Source organism: Ascidia mentula, chromosome 8 (genome assembly GCF_947561715.1).
Source record: "Ascidia mentula chromosome 8, kaAscMent1.1, whole genome shotgun sequence".
NCBI lineage: Eukaryota > Metazoa > Chordata > Ascidiacea > Phlebobranchia > Ascidiidae > Ascidia > Ascidia mentula.
Window position 1 is genome coordinate 18,924,421 of NC_138573.1, and position 24,096 is coordinate 18,948,516.

The window sequence follows — 24,096 nt, forward strand, 5'->3', positions numbered from 1 at the left end:
TTTTTTCGACATGTCTTTGTGCTGACAGAAGGGAAATAGAATAAAGTGAGCTTAGTAATGCCATAAAATTAACTGACTGATAGGCAGATATTGGCAACAAAACATCATATGGGTCCAAAGTTGATTTAAGATTGATTAAACTTTCCTGTTTGTAAACCTGAACAAACAACATTGCAATAAATCAATCACAAAGCACCAGCCTTGTAAAATCTAGGAGAACATAATTCAACTTCTTATATCAAGCTGATAAGGGCAAGTGCCCTGTGTGTATTATTTTTTAAAGGGTTACCAGCTTAACTTCATCAGTGCAAGTTTAGATCCACAAAAAAGTAGGAGTTGCTTCAAAGCAAATCTGAATGCTGAGTGAAAGTTGGACACGATAAGTTAGGCAAGTTTATTGCAGTAACAGGTAAAGAAAAAAAACTCAAAACTTAAGCTCATGATTTGCAAAATACTGAGTACATGATAGTTGTAACACTGTTGCAAATCGACAAGGCATTAACATCATACTCAAAGGCCAAAAAAAGCTTTTTAATATTATTTTACTGCAGTTGAAGAATTAATCGAAAATAATGCTTTCCATCAACACACGTGGTAAACAGGGGAAAAATTAGCGACAGAAGGTGGTTTGAGTTCAAACGATCTACTTCTCAGGAGGGTTTTCATCCTGTTTTCTGACAAGTTCTGGTGAATTCATTGTTGATTCATTAATAGCAGATTTGTAGCTGTTTCGAAACGATCCTCCCACTCTAGTTAAATCCACCTTGGAGTGGTGAGCCTTCTCCTGAAATGTTTCGATCGGAGCGTTTGTTGAAGCTTCTATGGACAGTTTTAAGTCTGTGGGACTTGTTGGTGACTTTGGTGGCGAAGTGCAGTTAGATGCAGACGAGCTTGTCTCGTGCGAGTACATAGACTTAAAGTCCTTGAAACTCAAGCGTTTCGACTTCTTGCTCTTCTCTGACTGACTTTTTACGGACTCTCTGCGAACAACAGAATCTCCGACACTCCCATCACCACCACCAGAGTGCGCTTCACGGGGTGTTAACCCTGGCAGTGGGACGCCACCTACTGGTGAGAAATTGCTTGAAACTGACGAGACCGAGAGATGTCGTTGGTGTCTGGATTGCATTGAAGACTCGGTGATGTTATTTTCCACGTACTGACTGTGACGCCTTTTCGTGTCAAGAACAACTGTAGGTTTTTGTGAGAGAACTTTCACTGGTTGTGGAGAAGCATAGGGTGGTTGTGATTCCTCAGCTGCAGGTTTTGTGCTGGATTCTGTTTGTTTTTGGGATGAAACCCTGGAGTAAGTGGAAATTGTTTAGTTGTAAAACAAAAACTTTACAAAAACCCTTAATAACACATGAAAGGTGTTTCTCAAAGTTAGCCGGTTACAAACAGATACCAAAAGCATATTTGAAATACTTTTAAAGTAAGTGTGTAATGTACTAACTTTTTGAACCACCACAATATTTAGGCTTTCAGGTTTTCTGCAATTTAACTAACTTGGTACATATCAGTGTACACCAACATTTGGTGTATATTGGCACTGTATGTGTTGCGACCTACGTTACTGCATGCAACAATGCTAATTGGAAAAAACTGACCTTGACAAAACTGAAGCAGTTGTTGATGGGCCGACAACATCATTCAAAACTTGTGTTGGGTCGATTATTGTGTTGGTGCTTGTGTTGAGGCTTGGGTTTGAAGATTTTAAGGACAGCATTCGGTCGAGTATGTCCGACACTGGGCTCGGAGCACAGTTTGTACCACCGGGTGTCGCACTTTGTGAGGAAAGAGAAAGATCAAACTGGCCAAGAACATCGAGGATTTCCTGCTTCGTGGGCCCATGTGACACTACAAACAAATACAAGGTTGTTGTAGTCAAATTTATGCTTGAAACATGTTGCATAATTAAATAAGGTGACCAGGTTTTTTTCATTTTGAAAGTGATTTTTTTTGTGCAATATATTTAATATTAAGTTTATTAATTTTAGTTTTTTAATAGTGAAAAAATTTTATTGGCTTTGACTATTTTTTTGTTGCAAACAGAAATTCCGCGACATTTTTTATACACACCAAAATAACTCACTATCTTTGTCATCTTTTGATGAGGACGCAAGATCCAGGGCCGTTGTCATGTCCCATATCTGGATGGAACCATTCAAGTGTCCAGTGAACAAATAACGACGGGGACGTGAACCCATGCGTGACGATCCCTCGCATTCATGAAGACAGAAACTTGATATCGGAGATCCGTCAACTGATTTCACTTGTGCTATTCTGGAAAATGTGGTGGAAAGGTTTGTTCTCATGAATTATTTAATTTTCTGATGTCATATTTAAATTATTTTTAAATATTTTCTGTTTTTTTAGACACTACTTTTTATTGATATGTGTTTTTTCCATTATTTGTTTTTTACAATTTTGAAAACAATGAGGTTTACAGGTTACGAGCCAAGGCATTGCAGCTTAGCTGGATCGGAACTTTTTCCTTACTAGTTGGAGTGAGATTTGAAAAATCAAGCCTTGTGGTGAGGTTTGAACTCATGACCCTGGGTTCTACTCTCAAGCGACTGATCCAGCTAGGCTGCAATGCCTGTAAACTTTTTGATGTCGATACGATAGTGAGAACCTGTGGGCGATCCTGGCAATCATGTGATGGCATGAAACTTTGAAAACATTGCTGCATTTTGAAAACAATGTTGTAATGCGAGCCAGTTGCCATATTCAATGCCATCTAGAATATTAAAAGTTTGTGAAACTTCTTTAACCTTCTTCCACTCGATGAAAGTCTGACATAAAGATGGTCGGCAAGGGGAAGAAGTTTTTGGATAAAAACTTGGATTTCTTCCCTTTCTCCGTGGGGTCCGATGTTATTTCCTATGTTGTATTGTTCTGGGGAGAAAATTCATTTTTTTTTTTTAAATTAAAAAATAAACATATAAAAAATTTGACCATCTATTAGAATTATCTTGCTCGATTGCTAATAATGTGTAAAAAATACAGAAATGAACTATCACAAAAACTTTGACAACAAAAGAAATTAAACTAACTTACCACAATTGTGCAATGGATCCAAAGCCAAAACTTTGAACGAGGCATAAGGCATCGAACCTGGTTGGGTAGAAATCATACCACGAAATCGTGTAACATTCCACGTCCGAACATGATTGTTGTCAGAGCAAACTAAAACAAAAACATGTTCGTTCATTTCATAAAATTTAACTATGTTTATGTGTGGTTTAAAAAATCACTATCGTTCTTTTCTAAGCAATCAAACTTACAGTTCAACCATTTGCTAATCAGGAAATCTTCTGACAAGAAAGATAAAAAGGATTGAAAACGGAATATAATCACCAGAGACAAGGTGCTTTTCTGACAACATCACTTTAGAAACTGGGCTTCTGTGGACTGTGAAGGTCTGGAAAAGTTGAAATCCTTGACCCACAAGCTCTGGATGTTGTACGATGACACAGACTGTTCCGTTGGCAGTTCCATAAGCAACTTCTATCCAGTTGCCAGCAATCAATGCTAAAAAATGTTAAAAAAGTATCAAACAAAGCTTTGAATTTTAAGTTATAGCAAACAAAAAACTCTTTGGTGAATACATTCCATCAAGATCATTTGAAAATATTAAAATAAAAAATTGAATAAAAGTTTTTGCTTTTTTTGTTTTGTTTTTAAGCTTTGCGTTTCAAATAACAGAACAAAAAATTCCTCGGCAATTATCCTCCATCCAAATACTTGATTTTTTTAAAGAACTTTTACAGCTTCTTTTGTAAATTTACTCACTGTTTTTTGGAGTTAAGTAAACACTTAATGCTGTGATGGCGGAGTTTGAGTTGTCTTTGTATAATTCCGTTATTAAAAGATCGTTGTCTTTTAACCGAAGGGGAAATTTTTGCATATCTGCATAGAAATCAAACACATCAAAAACTTGAATGTTGAACTTCAGTTTAAAAAACTTTAAATAATCAATTTAAAAAAAAAATTCAAATTTATTTCAGAATAATTATTAGTTTAAAATAAAACCAATGTGTACGTTGTCAGAAAACCAGATTTTTTGCTACCAAAAATTTTATTTATCTAACATGCCCCATTAACCTATGTAGTATATAGTGCCATTTATTCCACCAAGCAAAAGAAAAGCTCCAGCAGTATCGTGACTCATTATACGAACAACATCTTGTCCCTGCCAGTGTTGAGAAACTGCATTCCACACTCCAACCCTCCCACTTGCTCCATTAAATCGTGTTCCGTGAGCAACTAGTTGACTCCCAATGAAAAACAGAGCGTTGATCTGTGAGTCCATGTCAAAAGTGCCTGAAAAATATGTGGTGTTAAAAGTTGAATAAATCCACAAAAAATGATAATGCTTTATTTGAGCATTCTGTTTTTTTCCCAAAAGCGATAAAAATTTAATGAAACTGATATTTTGCACTTTATGTGACCCATTACCATGTGAATACTTTTTGCATCCTCACAAATTGCATCTTATTTATTTAAATTTTCATGGTATTATTTTCATGGTAATAATTTTACCAATTTCAGTGTAGTTGTGTTCATCTTGGAAACTCCACAATCTGATACAGGAGGAAAACGCCACGGCAACCATCCTTGTCTTCGAGTCTGGAGCCATCCCTTGTACTTTTGCATTGATGGCAGCTCGTTCTACACGTTCTGGTAGGTAAGGACTTACAAAAACCTGGAAAAAAGTAAATTTTGGTATTTATGTTGCTCAAAGTAAGTTCGATTGCTGTTCTGCCCAAAACTAGAAAAGCTGGGGATATCATTCCTCAAAAGATTGTAAATTAATTGAACAATTGCAGAAAACATATGGTGACCATCGCAATATGGTATATAAGACTGGTTCCTTATTTTCACCAGAATCTATTCGTTTACTGAGCATTGTTATTACTACCAGCAACATAAATTTATTATGATAGGAAGTCAAAAATCTGGTACTTCTGTCTGGTAACGTTTCAAATTATTATCATCGTATAAATATGTAGCTTTATTGTATGTTAGGTTTCTGCAAAATGGCAACAAATTACAGAAAAGTTTCTCATTGATCAAATGATTGAGTGAAATTATGTTGCATAGCTACAACCTCTGCATGATAAACAGATACCAAACTACTCCTTTTAATCAATACTATGACGTATTTAATGTTGAAGAATCAGTGAAATTTGTTCAAAACCCAGTACAGTTTGCCATAGCTCCCAAGTAAAAAGCTATTGGTAACACATGATTTTTTGAAGTAATGTAGTTTGTTGTCACCTGCTGCCAACCACAGTTTTCCTTCACTTTGTAGCAAATAACACAATGTTTATATGCGACGGCGATCCAGCTATTGTGGCCGGTGATAATAAGCACTTTGTTCTTATCATCAAAATCTCCCAGTTCTAAAACAAAAGCAGCGTTACGAGCAGGTAACTTACCTTAAATTTACATTTTAATAACTTTTATTAATATGTAAATGACAGTGTGTAGTCTTGTTGTTAATTTAGTGCTATATTTTGAGATGTGGTAGAATCCTTAAAACCCATGAACATAAAACTTATAATTTTGACTTTTTTAAGCTTTGATGCATTGGATTTGATCATGGAATTAATATTTTTTGCTGCAAACATTCATTAATTGTAGTCTTACTCTTACTGAAATAAATTTATGTATACACATTAGTTTCAGCACTTGATCACATACCATTTTCAGGAGCTAGTGTGTTAACACTGACAACCTGCTTGGCGACCAAATGTTGTTCCTTTAAACTTGGCTGGTCTGTGATGGCAGGTAAAGTAGGTTGTGGGAGAACGCCGTGAAACAAAACAGTACCACAAGATGTATCATCCAGTTCTTCACACACTGTCAACCTGCTAACTGTAAACAAAATGGGAAATATTTAGAGAAAAATTAGTCCTTGAATAAAATCCATACTTTCATGCTACTTTGTCATAAAAAACATTTAATTAAAATGATGAATGGTTACCAAATATAGTTTCATAACTTTATTGTATGAAGATTGCAATACTAACACTTCAACAAAACTTTCACTTGCTTAACTATTTCATGCTGACCTAATGGAGTAATTCCAAAGTATTCTGCTTCGCGTTTCAGTGACTTTACATTCACATTCTTAATATCCACTTCCCTTGTTCGAAGGAAATTTAAAATAACTTTAAACAAATCAGGATCTCGATCAATAAAAATCTGGATAAAGAACAAGTTGAAATAAACACAGAGCACAGTATATCATAAACGAACAACTCACAGCTCCTTGTTCATCTTGATGAGATGATATTCTTCCACTTATTAAACTGAGGATAGAAATTTGTTTTTTAAGTTAGAGCAACAACTAAAAAGTTTTTTTATGTTAATATTTAAAACGGTAATATAGTACCTGCTAAAGAATGAGTCGGGCACCCAAGATAAAGTTTCCTTTGAAGTTGCAAACCTAAATGTAGTTCAAAACCAATTTATTATTGGCACAAAAGATATAAAAATACGATTTCTACAACCAGGTTTTATGCATGTTGGAAACCATCCAGTTTTTAGAAAACCAAGTTTTAAATGAAAACAGCCACAGCACAAATCACACCATATAATTACATACCTAACACCACCAACATTTAGATTGACAATAGCTCCGATGACCACATTAGCTTGACTTGACATTATCACATAATGCAGCAATGTTGACGACAGTTTCCAATATATTCCAATGCACCAAGCACTTTTTACAAAGAACTTTAACAAAAAAAAATATTTCACAACAAAAAACCTTTTTCATAATTAAACAAAACACAACTGTATGTATCTATGTTTTTCTTGTTAAATAACATTTTGCATTTAACATTTTTGTACATTTTACATTTAACAATTATTATATTCACTTTATATCTTCCCTAAGAATAACCAAGGTATCTTTACCATTACGCATAGTTTTTCATTATTTCTGTAAACATTGCAAGAAACCTGAAACACAAAAGTTATTTACACTTGGTGCGCCATCTAGCGGACATTGTTTTTGCTTTGTGGATTAGAGAAAGTTTTGCCTCCAAATTTTTACTATTTTCACCTTATAAATAACCTAAACACATGAAAACAGTTATGACACTTCAGGAGAAATAATATTTACGACTAGTTGCGTTATCTGACTGCACACAACACAATGTAGCAAGATAATGTTTTTAAATCGGGTCTCGTCAAATCTCTGTGTACACGAATGATGACGTTTGTTTACGATATAATTTTTCATGTATCAAGCCTAATGCATCGTCCATCTTACAAGTTAATAAAAGTTATTCAGTTTTGTAATATTGGCTAACAAAGGTGTGATAATGTACATTATTGATCACTCATGCGAAGCCAGGGGCACAACAGCCGGTAGCGAAGTCACATGCAAGTTTCCGTCTAATATTTTTGTATTTTTACAAATGATCGCAAGATTGCGTTTACGGACAGCAAGTAGTGGAAAGTATTAAGTACGGATGTGGTGAAACTCAGTTTGGTATTGAAGAGCTATTGTTCATTGTGACTAACCTGACTCTGGTTAACTATGAGTCAACGTGAAAGTTGGTTTACTTATCCACGTTTATACAAAACTATTTGTCACATGAATTTGTAAGGCATCTAACAGAGTAGAGTTGTACAGTATGAACAGGAAAATTAAACAATACTAAAATTATTAGTGTTGGAATAGGCCAATATTTTTTTGTTTGAAATATTGGTTTTGTGTTTGTCAATTAAAACAATAATATTCTGTGGTTTTGACCCTTCTCATGTTTGCAGAAAAAACCTGCTTTTAACTGTAGCAAAATGCCAATGTAAATTTAACACAGAAATTTATGTTTTCAGGACAAGGTTTACTGCTGTTAGCTTCTGGACACAAATCACATCAGAATTTTTTTCTACAAATGACATCAGCCACTGATGGCATAAAATCAATCATAAAACAAGTGAAGCAATACAAGTCCAATGAAGCATCCATTTACATGGACATATAAAAAGTTCGCAGTGTGACGTCAACCAAGGCATCATGGATTTTATGCGAAAACTTGTGAGGGGAAACGCTGCCCAGGTAAAAAAAGGAGAAAGCAGATACTTTCTATTCTGTTTTAGTCCCAATCATTTGCCAACGTGGTTTGTGTGACACCACTGTGCCGTGGATTTTGTGTTTTCAAAAACAGTATTGTTGACGAGTTATTGACCAACAGCATGACAAACCATTGTTTTATACGCGGTCATCACCATGTGAATGCAGTGAACGTAGTGTTCGTTCCTGCGTAGGGGAAATTAACTGCACTTTCACACCCCTTTAAACAATTAGAACACCAAAACACCCCCCCTAGACCCGTCACTGCCGTGAACAAAAAAAAAAAAAGGGGGGGATACTTTGTACCCTGTTCATCAAAAGTGTGTCACAATTAAGCAGAGACATTTTTTTCAAACACCTTTGTGCCTTTTTCATATTTTAGGTGGCTCAACCCCAAAACAGCCTGGGTTTAATGACGTTGAGGCGAATGTTCAGAGAACTGTGTATTTCTGCCAGTCCCCTTTCCATGCATGACCAGGAAGAGAAGCTTTACACAATTCTTCCATTGTTTTATAAGGTTGGTATCCATATCTGAGTCATTTATAAGTTATCGACGTGAATGTGGTTTTGAATGATCCATGAAATTCACACATACATTTTTATCTCAATTTAAAGCAACGGTATAAATCAGCGGTGATCAGTATTCTTTTAAAATGTTCAATTATGCTCTAACATTACAGTAATTTGTTAAATTTTATTGTGTTCTGCTACAACCAACTTCCTGATGTGTGTGAACCTATAGGAGCCTATGTTATTCAAAATTATTGTAAACTGTTTTCAAATGATTCATGCAAATGACCACTGTGTACAATCAGTTTTCTAACAGATTTTTTATGTTAGGTTTTTGGAAATCTTCCCTCGCAAGATATGAGAGAAAAGTTTGGAGATGTTCTACAGTTTTCAACCCAGGTTAGTCAGAAGTGTTTTGAGCATATTGCTGGATGCGTCACATAATTTTACATTAAATAATCAAAATGGCCTGCTCACTCTTTCTGTTGGTTCTGTAAATGAAGAAGCTTTATTACAATAACATGATGAAATCACCTTTTCATGAGTTTTTGTGAGATAAACCCTGGTGGTCTTTGCTGTGCCAACGATAACACATATTTCTTATTCTTATGAACAAAATGATGATTTAATTTGATTGATATGTTTAGTAAATTTAAATGCAAATATTCTCAAAATGTTTTCCAGGTATCTCGACTTATGGTGACTGAAATCCGTAGACGAGCTTCAAATAAATCAACAGAGACAGCGAGTAAGGACATCGTTAACTTTCTTATCCCACACGTTCAGGAGTCGGCCAACCGAGGGTGGTTGTTGTTAAACGTACTTTCACTGCTTGCCGGGGGAGGTCAGGTGAGTTCCCAGTGAACAAACAATCATATTATGTTTTCACTTTAAACTTGTAAGTGATCCAAAATCTGGTAGATTCATTGAAAATAAGGCAATACCAGTTTTGCAATGTTTCTATAGCTGTTAGTCACTTTGTAAGCAATATTTTAGTGTTTACAAACAAATTCAACAAAATAAGAAAGTAAAAACCAAAATGATTATAAACTTATCTTGTTGACATAATGAAAGTTGTGTTTTTTTGTATATTTGTACACAGTAACTGGTGGAATTAATCCTGTAAAAAGATTTATTGTCGAAGACCAGTCTTTACTCTTATTCTCTGTTTTCATGATCAAATTCTCCTTCATTGCAGAACATAGTGGATTGTATGACAACTATGCACCTTCCATCGACGTTGGTAAAATGTCTCTACCTGTTCTTCGACTTACCAAATGACGAAAACGACGAATCTGTTGGAAAACCAAACCTGGCAACAAACTCACTGCAGACCCACCTGACAAGTACAGATATGCCAAGTCTGTTTGTTGGAAGTGATTCAAAGTATCTGGATAGAAAAATGATGCTGCAGAAGGTTTTTGTGCAGGTAAATATGATGCTATGTTTTTAAATTGAATTTCTTTAGTCTTTAAATTGTGGTTAGAGCGATAAAATTTATGACCAACACTTTGGTGGTATTTGTGTGATTATATACCAAAAAATATTTTGAAAGCAAAGACAAAAAATTTTCCATTTAAATTTTTACTGCGTATATTGGATACAATACATGTTTGAGTGAGCCGAGAGGGCACCTGGTTTAAAATATTTGAGCCTCATCAGTGCAGCTTGCTCATCACACTAACTAAAATGCCAGGTGAAGACAATTGTCACAATATTTAATTGTGTGGTTGACTGAGATTTGTTTTAGATATTCCTCATGTCCCAAGGTTTCTTTGGACTAAATATCAGATAAGATGAGTCTATTGAAGCAAAATGTGTACTTTTGGTGTGTCAGGAATATATCAGCACATACATGCTTTGTAGACACAACTCTTCATAATCTGCTGTAAATTTTATTGACCCTTAATGTTGTGACATCACTTTCTCCATCATCTGCCCACAAGGCATGTCAAATGTTTGCTCTTGTGTTGCCATGTGTTAAACATGCTGACCATACTAAACTCACTGTATCCTATAATAACTATTACATAATGTTAAGGGTCCTACAGTCACTAAAATTTTATATGTGTCTGGTGTATATATAATAATAAAGATATAGTATAGAAACATAACTGACACATTGAACTCCAAATATTCTTGACTACTTGTTGCGGAAGGTGTTATTATTTTTTAAAATGTCTTAACTAGTTCGTTCAGAAATCGTTCAGAAAAGTTATTTGTGAAAGCCATTTTAGCGGTTAATGTTATCAACTACGCTACCTGCAGACTTTGCTTTCCTCGTTGGAATAAGTTGTATGCCAGCCATTTTTTATATTAATACTTATAAAAATAACTCAATCGGTGCCACTGCACCAATATGTTGTCATGCTACCCCAAGCATCTGATCATTGATTGTTTGAATTCTGTTTCAGACGCTTGTACGTTTGTGTGGATACATCTCACCTGCAGAAGAACTTTCCCATAAAGACGATCTGGCTTTGTTGTTTTCTGCTGTCACTTCCTGGTGTGCTCCACATAACGTACACTGGAGGAACGCGGCAGCTGAAGTTTTAATAACCATTTCAAAGCATGGACTTAGCCACAATGTGGTTCAATATATTAGAGGTAAGTTGGTTGGTCATATGTTTTAATGCTTAGAGGAAAGATTTGTTCAAGACAAAAACACCTTTAAATGAAAGAATAATAAATGGGAAACCGATTCCAACATCTGTATTATGATTGATCTCAAGACATTCATCTTGCAAAACTTTAATATCCACTTATAACAATTATATTTCAAACATTGTTAATTTTGTACAATACAAAATACAAACAAAGCTTAAAAGTTTTTGGATAGACCGACATAAAGTTTCTGATGTCAACCTAATGCATTCTGGGATATGCTGAAAAATAGCACTGAATTTTTTTGTTAAGTTGCTTTTATAAAGTGAGGCAACCTTTGCAGTTTTTTTGTACACTGGTAACTATCATTGCATTGACTGGCGTAACAGCTATGGCATTGCATTCAACACAGCAACTCCTACAATGTTTAATATAATTTGATTTTTGCCAAGAATGTAATTAAGATTAAAAAGTTCACTTTTCGGCACTCAGTTTCTAATTCTTTTTCACCTCATAGGTAAGCAGTGCATCAAGACGTGCATCAACAACTTGTGGAGGGCAATTGTTTCTTATAACGATGACGAATCTTCCGATAATCTCCTCGAAGCTAATCTTGCTGATCAAACTTTGTGCATCCTTCATTTTATCAGCAATACTTCAGACGTAACACAATTGCTACTCGATGACTATCGACAGTGTCAAGGATACACGTTCGTCGGAGAATTTCTCCTCAGGTACATCGAGCTTAAATGCCTCTTAATTTTAAGCGGCCACAAAACCTATTTCTACTGATTAGAGTTTTTGAATTTAATTAAACCTCTATTTTTGTAAGTTGCCTTGTACAGAGGTTGGTAACTGTTAAGTTGCCGTGGAGCCATTTGGAACTTTTGATGCTAAAACATAGTCAAAGCCAGAAAGTCTATGTATGGATTTTAATCATTTGGTTTGATGGACAATGAACAAGAGTTCTCATATGTTACAATAATATCTTGCAAAACATCTGCAAATAAAACTATTAATTATTTGATTTTGTTTTTCAACATTAGCTTGACAACCACTGCCTTATAAATTAAAAGTAAAGTTTATTTAAAATATCACCGGTTACAGTTTTTTCCCACATACATAATTATTATTTTAATACAAAAAGTGATTCCTAGGACTGGCCCAGATTGCTGCTAAATCATCCAACCAAGATATTGTTTTTTAGAATATATATATTCCACCTACACGGCATCATCAGTATTCTTATTCAAGACAATGTCGTATAGGCAAAATATATATTCCAAAAAAAGCAATATCTTGGTTGGATGATTTAGCAGCAATCTAGGCCAGTCCTAGGAATCACACTTTTTGCAAGAATTTCTGTGCCTTTATCCCAAAACTAAGTTGTCACTGGGAGATCTTTAAAACTTTAAAAGATGGTTTGCACGCTATATGATATAGTTTATAACATCTTTCATGTTAACAAGTGTTTCGAACATCGATGTAAGTAATTGCTGATCGACAAAATTGACGAAACGTGGTTTTAAAAAACTGCCATTGCGACGAACTCAGTAGTAAACTTTCTCTACACAAATGATAACGTTATTTCGCTTGTGTTGCGTAATTTAGATCAAGTTAAGTGCCTTTATACGTGCAATGAGAGAAATGTGCCTTCATTTTTGCTGCGGGTTAAACCGGCTAAGCGGAAAGGAGGCGATGCGGTTGTGTTGCTAAACACCCCTGCACCCCCGTACTCTACGCCAACATTTCTATATTATTTTAATGTGTTTTGAATATTTGATGCAGTATTAAGTTTGTGTTTCTAAGGTTGGAGGAAATTGCTGTAAAAAGTGCACCCCACTATGATGGATTGAGAAATGTGGTCACTTCATTGGAGAAACTTACACTGTGTGGATTTAACGAACTTAATGTGGAACCGTCTGTCGCGTCAACTGCGCAAAATAACTTTAAAATTCCCAACCCCCTTGGAAGAGGTAAGTGTTTGCTTGAAGTAAAATAACTTTTTTTTTCATTATTATCCCCCCTATTATTTTTATTTGCACAACATCAAGGGTTCTTGTCCCTTTTTACTGGTACACCCAAAAACTGTTTGACATGAAATAAATATTTCACAGAAATCTGTCTTTATGATAAGTTTTTTTGTGTAGTTAAAATATTTTGAATAAAGATTTTTGCCACACAGATACCTTATCTTTTCACTGTGATATTGTTTTTATCATTTGAGGTGTTTGTTAGTTGTAGTTATAGGATTACATCTGTGTAATTAATTATGTATTTATTTTTATTTTTTCCTAATAATTTTTTAAATATTTTTAAGGTGAAAGTGTGCGAAACATTCAAGCTTTCCAGGTTTTTGAGTCAGTTTACAGTCGATCTAAAACGAATATTTTGAGCTGTGCTGTTCTTGATGCTGTATTTGCTGTTTATTGTCGCGATCCCGCCAACTACTTTATTTTGTATAACCAAAGCACTTTATCCACGTTCTCCGATGGCCTGCCTTCAAAATCATCTGAGGTTTTTCCAAAGTAAGAGTTTGGCTTTCCTGTTCTTTTTATCGTAACTCCTGATAAAACTTTTAATGTAAAAACAATGTTTAAAGAGAAATATATTTGATTTTAAAAAATAAAAAACATTACATTTATTTGAAGTTCCAAGCAGAAATTCCTCAAAAAGACTTACATTAGTGTTGATTTTTTAGAAAATTTGCTACACACAAAAAAAATTCAAGTTTTATAATAATTGAAAAAATTTTCAGATTTTTTGCAATTTTTGAGTATGTAGCACTAACGTTGGGATTTGTTCCTTGCAAAGAACTCATAAGTATTGGATTGCTGCTAAAAGACTCGAGGTAAGTAATTAGTGTTAAACAGAGGTCGGCAACTTTTTTACTGCAGTGTTCCAGTTAACAAATTATTCATAACATAAAAAAGGCAATGACATATATGTTGTTTTCATGTTAAATATTTTCTGTACAGCAATGTAGAATGTGGAACGCACTGTCTTGTTAGTCTCCGTAAAGTTTTGTCGAGCAACACAAAGATTTATCGAGAGACGTTTCGCGAAGTTGGTCTTCTTGAGATGTTAGTCAACTGTTTACATAGGTAAGTCCTATGAAATCAGCTAAACATCAATTTTTCTCCTATATACCCTACAAAAGTTGATGTTTTGGGGAATCATATTTGAAAAAAATCTTTTTTGTTTACATAGGTAAGTCCATTACTGTTTTGACTAGTTAACTGTAATTTTTGGTGGAAAACATCAGTAGAATTTTTAAAACAAATGTCACAGAATTGTTAAGCTACAACAAAGGGTTGCGCATCTTGATTTTATGCCTTTCTGTTGGGTATCGACCTTTGCATTTCCTAAACTTGTTTATTTTAACTTAGATACTCCTCACAATTAAAAGGTTCCGGAATGGAGACAAAAGATGAAGATTTCAAAGTTACAGATCACAATACAAGCGACGCAAACCACAAATATGGGATTCTTGCCATGGATATTTTGGTTGAAATGCTCAACAATTCTTCTGTGAATGCTGGTAATGTTTGTGGTGAATTTTAATCTTGACATCTCATTTTTTTCATCACCAATTTATTTCAAAAATGTTTTTTTTAGAAAACACAAAATATTTTAAGAAACACAGTTCATTGTGACCCAAACAATGTTGGGATGTAAATTAGGAAATTGTGTTAAATATCATTAAAATATCTTGTTTTACTTGCAAATTAAGGGCACATATTAAAATGATTTTTTTTCCTTGCAAAATAAACCTTTTACTCAGGTATATTCCGTGAGACTGGCGGAGCCAGATGTGCCTTCAATACTATCTCATATCCCCAATGCAGGACGTCAGCTCTTGCGTTGGTGCAAGCACTTATATTACAACCTGCATCTGCTGGTAACGACGATGACATGGGGACCTTACTTGGTATCCTCAGCACATTAATGCTCAACGACATTCAACTGAAAATCGACATTTTAAAATGTTTATGCAAGGTCAGTGGTAGTTCGTTGCTGGCTCCAATAGGAAATGCTGTATTGTTTTCTGTAATTGTATTTTGTTCTAAATGTTGCCTCAACCTTGATTTCTGAAATATTGTAAAATTTACAAGAAATTAAACTTTCACAATTTGGACAAAAACATGTGATAAATTGATTCCATATTGTTAACATGTTAGTTTGATGTCACATTCTTTCATTAAAATGACAAACAAATAAGGCCACCATGCAGTGGAATCAGTAAATGGAATTCACTTGTATTCAACACAGACAGCAACATTTTAATTCACTCTAAACGTTACTAATTTTTTTTTATTTCCAGGTTATCAGCAAATCCACTGAGGCTTCAGTTCTGTTTCAAGCTGCCGGCGGTTTCATCAATCTTATTTCAGTTATTGTTGGATTAGAAGGTGAATCCCCTTTTGCAGTCATTATATTAACCCTCCAAAAACATACAAGTTTGTAATTATGAACATTAATGTTATTTCTGTTGGACCAACTCTACAGCTGGTTTTGTGATAAAAGTATCATGGCAAACCTTGGTTTTCTGTCTGCAGTTACATGAGAAAAAAGATATTTAAGGGGGTGCATTATGGATATGCAAGACTTGACTAACGTAGCAGTGGCGATTGTTGAAAGTTGCAGTGATAATTTTTGATCAAACAAATATATAGTTGTCTTGAAGTTATTTTTTCTGTTGGAAGAAAGTGTCTTGTTTTTAAACTGAAGAAACAAAATACATTTTTATATTAATGTTTACATAGTTCATGTTGTCTTTTGAATGTGTTGCTTTATTGTTGTTATAATTTGTAGGTTGCCTTCAATGTCCATCAAGTGCTTATTGGTCTGAACATTCCCAAGAAATTTATGATTTATTTGAAGTTGTTTTCCATACGTTAGCTGTTGGACTTCAACTCCGATCGAACAAGCAATACTTTAAACATGAGGTGAGTGGTTTATGTTCTGTGGTGGTTTTCTGTGGCAGAAGTTTGGTTTGTACGAGTTATTCTGTTTGTACTTCTACTATTTCTAATCACTGCCAGGTCGGAGTGTATTTTAGGTTTGATCAAATGCAATAAAATACAAAGTTGTTTCTTCCCATTTCTACATTTTTTTGTTATATTTTGAATTTATTTTACATTTTACTTTTCACCAATACAAGGAAATAAAACTCATCGAATATTTTTGCATTAAGATTTCATCTATAGAAATAATATTTTTTGATATATTGTGTAATTCAAATAAAATTTTGGAATAATTTTATGACCCAAAATGTTCTGGAAAAAGCTATTTTTTTGCATTTTCTTTAAATCGCTTGTCATATGTTTAAGTTTCATTTCAAAATAACCCCATCCTGTATTTAGTTAAACTTTTTCACATAATTTTTCCTGTCTATTTTCCTTACATGACAAAGCAATTCCCAATCCTGTTTTCTAGTAATGCATTTAGTTGGAATGAAGCACAGAGAAAAAGTGAGGCAGGTTGTTGCATTATTAATCATGGCCAGATGCATTAATGCGTGCTGTGTTTTATTTCACACTAGACAGCTTCAATGCTGTAACAATATTCAGGGTGTCTGTTCGACAATAATCAGGATTTATTGAACAGATTGTGTTGTTTTGCTTCACAGGAAAGTGAAAAAATGTTGTCTTCATTGAAGTTTAGTAGATTTAAAGTATGTAGTGCTGTTAAGGTTAACAACTAGTAGAGTTCCTTATTTTTACAGCAAAAAAAAACTAATTGTCAATTCTGCAATCAAAACATTTTGTTTATCAGCGGTGTAGACATATTTTTATGGATACATTAAATTGCTGTAGTGTGAGTGTAATGTTTGGCTGGGTGTTGGCAAGTTTCAGCAGAATTATTCGTAATTGTCAAGGGTTTTTGTGGAATACTTAGTTGTATTGCCAAGTTTAAATCAAATCCTGTTGTTTGTCAGAGATATGAATTGTTATGAGTACATAGTGTATTCGTTAGCACAGTTGGACATTAGCTTACAAACTGTTAGCAACCCCTGCATATGTTGCAATGTGTAAACTAAACCTAGAAAGAATTTCTTCGTCATTCCTTGCAACGAAAGGTCATTCTGATGAGGTACAAATGACAGAGTGGCAAAATCTGATCAACATGTTCATAAAATCAAACATTTTCTGGATTTTTCTGTGCATCCATTTGGTTAAGAAACACAAGTGTGGAATTAATATACACTGATAGAAGTTTCAGATAAAGTCGTGATTGTTTTTTTTTTAATTGTAAATATTAGAATTATTAAAATATTTTAGGCTGGGAATAAGTGTGGAATAAATGTGCCCTCATCTTCTCATTGACTTTTTGTTCCAGGTTCGATTTCAAAGTCTATTGAGTGCCCTTATGGGTCTTGGGTGTTTTTCAACTGAATTCAATGACAGCAAACCACAACATGACGTCAACACTGCTCCTGTTTCAACAAATCCAAGTTATCTCTCTCTCGCTTTGCCCGACATCAAGTTTCAACATTGTGACGAAGAAAAACATTCGTTTTCAAAGATCGTTGGCATTTTTCATCACTTATACCTCCTTGCTACCGACACCTTCAAAGATGAACTCATCAACAAAATTGCCAAACTGGAACACAGCCTTAGTTCATCTTCATAGTAAGCTGGTTGATTGAACAATAATAATAATTTCTGTCCCAAACTATATTATGCCAGCCATTTGGTTGCAAATATTAAATATTATTTTCATTTTTTGCCTGTTCAAATAGTTAATAACATACAATTATAATTAGTAGCCACACACAAACTTTAGGTAGATAATTTTGTACAGCATAAATAAGTTTGGTGTTCTTAAACCAGAATTTTACATAAGTCAGTAAACCTCTTTTGCCTTCAGCTTGTCACACGATTCCCATGTAACGTTGCACAACGAACCCCTTGTCCATCACATTATCCACCCCGAGGTGGTCAACATTATGCTGCAACTTATTCCATATATTTGTGCTCAAGATTTGTCGCCACAGGTAAAATATTGTGAAAAATACACAAACAAATTCAATTGAAGGAACACTATTCACAGATTTCCACATAATTCTGAGAACAGGAAGACAGCGTGTTTTATAACATGACCGTTTTTGTGTAAGCTCTGTACAGATGGCCACTGTTTCGACCTATAAGGTCTCATGCACTGATAAGACATTCTCGGTCGAAACAGTGGCCATCTGTATGCAGCTTACACAATTCTTATTATCGTCTCCACTTGCTTATCAATTGTACTTTTGTTCTCAAACTCATTTGTTATTTTCCAACTGTTGTTTTTCTAACTTGTTTTCACTCTTAGTTAAATATATTTGTGGCAGTATGAAGGGTGTTGTTTATTATTTCTATGAATGTTGTGTTTTAGGAGGTGACGACTCTGCAATTGTATTTACTTGAAGAAATTCATTCTATAATTAGTACAGAGAGGAATGAACAGGTAATATTACAAAGTTGTTTTCTAAAAAACAATTCATACTTTTTATTTTAATGCTTACAAAAATAAATTATAAAAAAATTATGAATAAGATGATGTTACTTTTTGTTTTTGTGTGTGTGCAAGTTTTGTGGTTGTAACGTAGTTTCAGCTGTACTTAGTATCAAATAGTTATAAATTGTGAGACACACAGATGAGTTATAACCTCTCAATGTAATGTTTTAAAACTATTAGAACGAAAAATTGCTGAATTACAATCCTGTTTTCCAGACTATTATAACAATTTTAGTCTGGCAACAGGCAGTATTGAAAGTATTGAAGTTTTTTGCGATACCTAATGTCAAACAGTAAAAACTTCCAATAAAATATTACATAGATGAAATCCAACATTCAATGCAATGTCATGAATACAACCATAGAATAATTGGGCCATGGGACTGAGCAAGGATGTGAAAACCACACTGTTATTTCACATCTACCATGTGATAAACTGAAACTTTTCAATAGAAAACTCATAAATCCATTTCCTACTAGGTTATGTGTGAAAGTGGGTTGCTCTCCCAGCTGCTGGTTAGTTTTGATCGTGTTCTTGCAGTGGAGAGTCACCCACTCAACGCAACATGCCAAAGAATTCTGGAGCGCCTCGCCAGACAATCTGTATCCCCCCAGGAACTCAGGTAAATGGACTGTGTGTTTGTCTAAAATTTAAATTTTTACTGCGTGCCTCTTATTGCCATGGGTGATAACTTAAATCTTTGACCAATTTCATTTTGATAAGTTTTGTATTTCGTGCATACAGGAAATTTTTGCGCCTGGGGAAGCCCCTTCATTGTGATAACCTTTTGATCAGCAACGACGTTGTTTCCTTGTGTCGGGTCAAGAGCCTTGTTTCCATAGCAACCCCCCACAATCTGGGGCTGCAGCCGGAGTTGTCGGACAACTTCAGACACCCTCCTGCGTTCATCGAGTTTGACATGACAAAGCAGGTGTCCTATTGTTGTTTGTTCTTTCGTGGTAAAATGTGTAAATATAAATCAGTCAAAGTTATCAAGCGATTTACGGATAGTTTTAAATATCCTTTCAATCTTTTGTGGTTTAGTGTTGTTATTTCACAAATAATATTTTGTTTCATCAAAAGGCTATAATCAAAAAAATATTTGTTACCATCATTTTGTCAACCATTGGTTAACTTTCCATCAAATGTCCAGAAAAGCTGTTTCACAGACCCAAGCCCCATTGTTTTTATTTTAGGGTTCGTGTTGTTTGTTCATGCCAAGTATTTTTCCACAATCTCCTCCGAGTCCTTCTGTAGTCGGTGGTGGCTCACTCCCTCTAGTGTCTGGTGTTGGAACAGGTTGGTTATTTTAGATGTGAATGTTCATAGAGTCTTGGAAACAATTTGTGATTTATGTGAAATTTTTATTAACTAATTTTTTTTTAAACTTTGTATTTGCAAATAATATATGATGGTATTGTTGTAAAACTGTATACAATGTATCTGTAATGACAAGTTTTGATTGATCAATTTTTTATTTTTTGAATTTTTTTTTTAAACTTTAAGCTATTGATGCAAACTAGTTATGACTAGTTATTGTAACAACACATACTTTTCCCAATTATCCCAGTAAATAATCTATAACAACACATATTTAAAAAACTTAGACAACAGAAGTAACGAAGTTTTATCTGTTTTGTGCAGATGAACGTGTGTTCCCACCTGCTCACTGCCTGACTGTGTCTGCATGGTTGTACGTCGAACAATTCTGTGCAATGAGAATCCATCCTGTCAGAATTCTAACAATCACCAGACAGGTAAAAAAAACAATTGATTTTGTAGAATGCTAAGTTGTGAGTTCAAATCTCATCGGGGTTGCTATTTTTAGTCTTAATCTGTCGTGTTGTCATTGTAATGTTTCAAACAATTTGGATACAAGGTGGTTTTTAGCAATGCTTGGTGTCAAATGGTCAAAACTTCTAAGGAAATGCCACACAGATGAACAATGAAGGTTCAAGTCACTGTAATGTTTTAAACTATTAGCACGAAAAGCTATGCTGAAACTATCCTTTTGTGTTACTGGACTAGTAACAATTTGTGTCAGACAACATGCAAAGCATTCAAGAAATTACATTTTTATTTGATTTCTTTCAGGTCATGGCAACCAACCAACAATTCTCGTGCTTTTCTCTACAAATTTCTGCCAAAACTCAAAAACTTTTAATTTCTACTTCTGAGAACAACATCTCGTCATTGGGTAAACCTACATTTTATTCTATTTGAATAAAACCTTCAGTAGATAGTTGGCTGCCAAATTAACACCAAATTACTTAACAATATATGTATGTTTTGCACTTGACATATAACGTTTGTTCTACGAGAAGGATCACATCTTTCTAACTTGTTGTGAGAGTTTAAGATTTTTATTAGTCAATAATGATGATTTTTCAAAATAACTTCAAAAACTGAAATAATTTGGAAAATATATGATCTTATGAGTTGGTGACTGATGTTTTTAATACGTTGTACTGTGGTCCTCCAGACCCTGGTGATTTGGAGGAGTCTAAAGAAGTTGTCGGATTCAACATCCAACATCTGCTCTCTGAGCATCAGTGGCATCATATACAAATATCTCTCCAACGTTCAACTGTCCTCAAACACAGCACTGTTACAGCATCACTTGATGGAGTGCTACTGGGAATATCTAAGGTGAAAGCAGTCCAGGTTTATTGTTTGTACTTTGAACTTGTCAAACTTCCACAACCCATCGCCTCAGCTTTAAGGCAACTATTATTACCGAGCTTTGTAGAATCTTCTGTGCATATTCTGTGAGAAATCACAGTTACTGGTTTTGGAAGCAAGTTTACTTAAAGGTTGTTTTTTAGATGTAGCAACCTTGATAAGGTCGACAATCTAATTTTACATACACACGTACAGAATTACAATGTTTGCTGTTTTATTGCAAAATGTGTTGTAGTGTAATTTAGTATGTGTATGACATCAATATTTAACAAAAAAATCTTCTTGTGTTTGTATTGGTTTGGCTTATAACTGACAACTGACAGTGTTGTTGTGTAGTTACGATATATCACCCCTTACCCTGGGACGAGCTCACAACCTGCTGTTCACACTCCGTTCGCTGTTCACGCTTGGGTGGGCACGAAATCAAGTTGGGCTGCTCGCTCCTCCCTCGTGTGGAGAATATCCTCGCTGCTGATTGTCGATGAATTGCCACAGTTGTCTGCAAACTCTGCTGCCCTCCAGTGGAAGTTGGGACCAGAATATGTGGGAAGTTACCAAAACACAACTATGCAAGGTTTGATTTCTATGTTTGCATTGAATTTTTACGGTGCCTGATTATAATAAATTGAATAAAATTCATTTGTTTATGTTTTGCCAAAACACAAAATCCAAAATATGTAAGAAAGTAAAACAAATTTACTCACACATGCAACTTTGTTCATCATTCTGTCAAACGATATTTCTGATTGAAAATCATTATGAAATTTGGGTTTTGATTACAGATGGAAGTAGCAACAATTTGTTTCAAGAAGAAAATATTGCATTTTCACTGCAACCTCACACAGAAAAAGTTGTTAACTGGAATCACATCTCAAAAGCTTGCACGAAACTTGACCAAAGACTTATCCTCAGGGAGGTAAGCAATATTGATTCCAAACTGCTCAATTCCAAACATTGCGCGGTCATCCTGACATTTTTGTAGTTAAAGACCAATAACTTTAAAAGCAACTAATGTTTCAAAATGAAATACGTTAGCAAAAAATTATATTTGAAATAGAACTGAAGATTTGTTTTGAAAGAAAATGCATTTTGATGTAAAGTTTTATAATGTTGTGAGTTTGAATGAAAGGTTTCCTCCAGAGAAGTGGCATGCTGCTGAAATACTTTTTTCATGCAGAAAACCTCATGAAATTATGTTTGTTTTTTAGCTTCAACTTGATTCAGACGATTATTTGACACCTATCACATTTTTCCGTAACTCTAGTGTTCAAGCTCCGGGTCCAGCTCGGTCACTAGGTGGTGTGGTTGTTGGCACAAAATACATCGACTCTCCGAGAAGTTTCTTTCCATGCAGGATTGGTCACATTCTGCAGGTTTGTAGTTGAAGAAAACACCAAGAGTGCGTGTTTTTTAATATTGTGTCCTTTTTTTGTTGGTTAATGGCTATGTGAGGCTCATTGTATTTGGCATTGTTTTTCTTTGTAGGCGTCACATTGAAACGCATTATTATGGCGGTGAACATTGCAGTGTAAATCAATGGTAAAGTAGCAATAAAACGTTTTTACTTCACGAAATCTACCTAATCATCAACACTTCTTTCACATGACACAAGTTCACTTCAAATTTTAGATTCAATCGTAAAGTGTTACAAATATTTTATTGATATTTTCCAAGCGATGACAACGTATCAGATTTAAACATTTTTATACATATTTGGGCCTGAGGAAAATGTGATATTTAGTTGGAAATTTGTTGCTTGGATTGTCCTCAGCCCAGACTCGATCAGACCCCACATTGTTGTCCAAGATCTTGCTTTGTGAAGAGTTCGTATTTGAACTGTGATAAAACTCCCAACTACACATCAGTCAAACAACTGCTTACTCACAACTTGCTCCATATGTAATAGGATGTTGGTGGGATATCAGTGGCTGTGGATCTGGTGTCGATGGCAGAAACGGTGGAAGGACTTTACGCTGCCGTCAAATTCCTCGTTTGTATCGTTAAATCGGATGAGAGGGCTGCTTGTGAGATGGAGAAGAATAAAGGATACCAGGTAGAATTTTTTTTCAAGCACAAATATAATTGAAAAGCTATGTTTACTTTTTGGCGCAGTTTCATTGTCTGTTTCTGTTTGATTAGAATTACCGTCTGTATGCAATGAGGTTAATTATCATCAAAAAAAGCAACTTTTGTCAGCTTTGAAAAGGGATTAAAAATTAAAATCCAACATATGAGGAAATAAATAATACAATTGTTTTTGAAAGTTGTTTTTTCAAAACTAATGTGAAAAATTCTGTTGTCAGTCTCTGGGAATTCACTTAAAGACGAAGCGTGAGTTTCTCAACACCCACATCTTGCACTTGGCATTCTCACTCGCTGGAACTGTTGATTCCGGTCGAGATGCTGCTTCTATCTCAACTCTGTCCGCCTTCGAAGACCTCCTGTGTGATTTGGAAATATGGCACAATGCCCCTGGAGAACTTCACAAATCACTCTTCGATCATTTTTATGAACTTCTCACAGAATCAAGGTAAGCCGAAGTGGAATTGTTTTGTTAAATGTTAATTATCTGTGGGGAGAAGTTGGCAAAGGACTTCTTTATCCTTGATTGAAAATTATGTGAAAAATTTCCCATTTTCATGTGAACCCAAGACTTTAAACAGATATTGGAGCACAACATACATTTTAATGCTCTTTT

At 34.6% G+C, this 24,096-nt stretch overlaps 2 protein-coding genes across 3 annotated transcripts in view; one reads left to right on the plus strand and one right to left on the minus strand.

The window, feature by feature from the left end:
• Positions 1 to 380: 380 nt before the first annotated feature.
• LOC145912729 (SH3KBP1-binding protein 1-like) lies at positions 381 to 6,778 on the minus strand. 2 transcript variants are annotated; one of them, XM_083000301.1, is made up of 15 exons: positions 6,617 to 6,778; positions 6,404 to 6,457; positions 6,275 to 6,320; positions 6,081 to 6,213; positions 5,710 to 5,883; positions 5,284 to 5,399; positions 4,546 to 4,708; positions 4,108 to 4,326; positions 3,796 to 3,912; positions 3,361 to 3,534; positions 3,061 to 3,189; positions 2,775 to 2,898; positions 2,093 to 2,283; positions 1,614 to 1,857; positions 381 to 1,301 (listed from the first exon to the last, which is right to left on the minus strand). In XM_083000301.1, the coding sequence occupies exons 1-15, from the start codon at positions 6,676 to 6,678 to the stop codon at positions 644 to 646; spliced, it is 2,604 nt and encodes an 867-aa protein (XP_082856427.1). In that variant the 5' UTR covers positions 6,679 to 6,778; the 3' UTR covers positions 381 to 643. The 2 variants fall into 2 exon arrangements, with proteins under 2 accessions (XP_082856427.1, XP_082856426.1); XM_083000300.1 differs by having other exon boundaries at positions 1,608 to 1,857; positions 5,284 to 5,408.
• A 1,086-nt stretch (positions 6,779 to 7,864) lies between these two features.
• The window catches only part of LOC145912576 (WD repeat and FYVE domain-containing protein 3-like), a 37,578-nt gene continuing 21,346 nt past the window's right edge, over positions 7,865 to 24,096 (plus strand). The window contains exons 1-29 of the mRNA XM_083000096.1: positions 7,865 to 8,083; positions 8,481 to 8,615; positions 8,939 to 9,007; positions 9,293 to 9,457; positions 9,807 to 10,037; positions 11,023 to 11,215; positions 11,730 to 11,946; positions 13,022 to 13,188; positions 13,533 to 13,740; positions 13,971 to 14,063; positions 14,191 to 14,316; positions 14,602 to 14,753; positions 14,997 to 15,211; positions 15,537 to 15,624; positions 16,028 to 16,161; positions 17,555 to 17,847; positions 18,086 to 18,212; positions 18,593 to 18,664; positions 19,196 to 19,338; positions 19,461 to 19,647; positions 19,913 to 20,015; positions 20,361 to 20,473; positions 20,811 to 20,913; positions 21,199 to 21,365; positions 21,735 to 21,972; positions 22,181 to 22,314; positions 22,607 to 22,771; positions 23,305 to 23,451; positions 23,702 to 23,928. Of these exons, the coding sequence (XP_082856222.1) occupies positions 8,042 to 8,083; positions 8,481 to 8,615; positions 8,939 to 9,007; positions 9,293 to 9,457; positions 9,807 to 10,037; positions 11,023 to 11,215; positions 11,730 to 11,946; positions 13,022 to 13,188; positions 13,533 to 13,740; positions 13,971 to 14,063; positions 14,191 to 14,316; positions 14,602 to 14,753; positions 14,997 to 15,211; positions 15,537 to 15,624; positions 16,028 to 16,161; positions 17,555 to 17,847; positions 18,086 to 18,212; positions 18,593 to 18,664; positions 19,196 to 19,338; positions 19,461 to 19,647; positions 19,913 to 20,015; positions 20,361 to 20,473; positions 20,811 to 20,913; positions 21,199 to 21,365; positions 21,735 to 21,972; positions 22,181 to 22,314; positions 22,607 to 22,771; positions 23,305 to 23,451; positions 23,702 to 23,928 (4,454 nt within the window). The 5' untranslated portion in view covers positions 7,865 to 8,041. The remainder of the gene's footprint in view (positions 8,084 to 8,480; positions 8,616 to 8,938; positions 9,008 to 9,292; positions 9,458 to 9,806; positions 10,038 to 11,022; positions 11,216 to 11,729; positions 11,947 to 13,021; positions 13,189 to 13,532; positions 13,741 to 13,970; positions 14,064 to 14,190; positions 14,317 to 14,601; positions 14,754 to 14,996; positions 15,212 to 15,536; positions 15,625 to 16,027; positions 16,162 to 17,554; positions 17,848 to 18,085; positions 18,213 to 18,592; positions 18,665 to 19,195; positions 19,339 to 19,460; positions 19,648 to 19,912; positions 20,016 to 20,360; positions 20,474 to 20,810; positions 20,914 to 21,198; positions 21,366 to 21,734; positions 21,973 to 22,180; positions 22,315 to 22,606; positions 22,772 to 23,304; positions 23,452 to 23,701; positions 23,929 to 24,096) is intronic.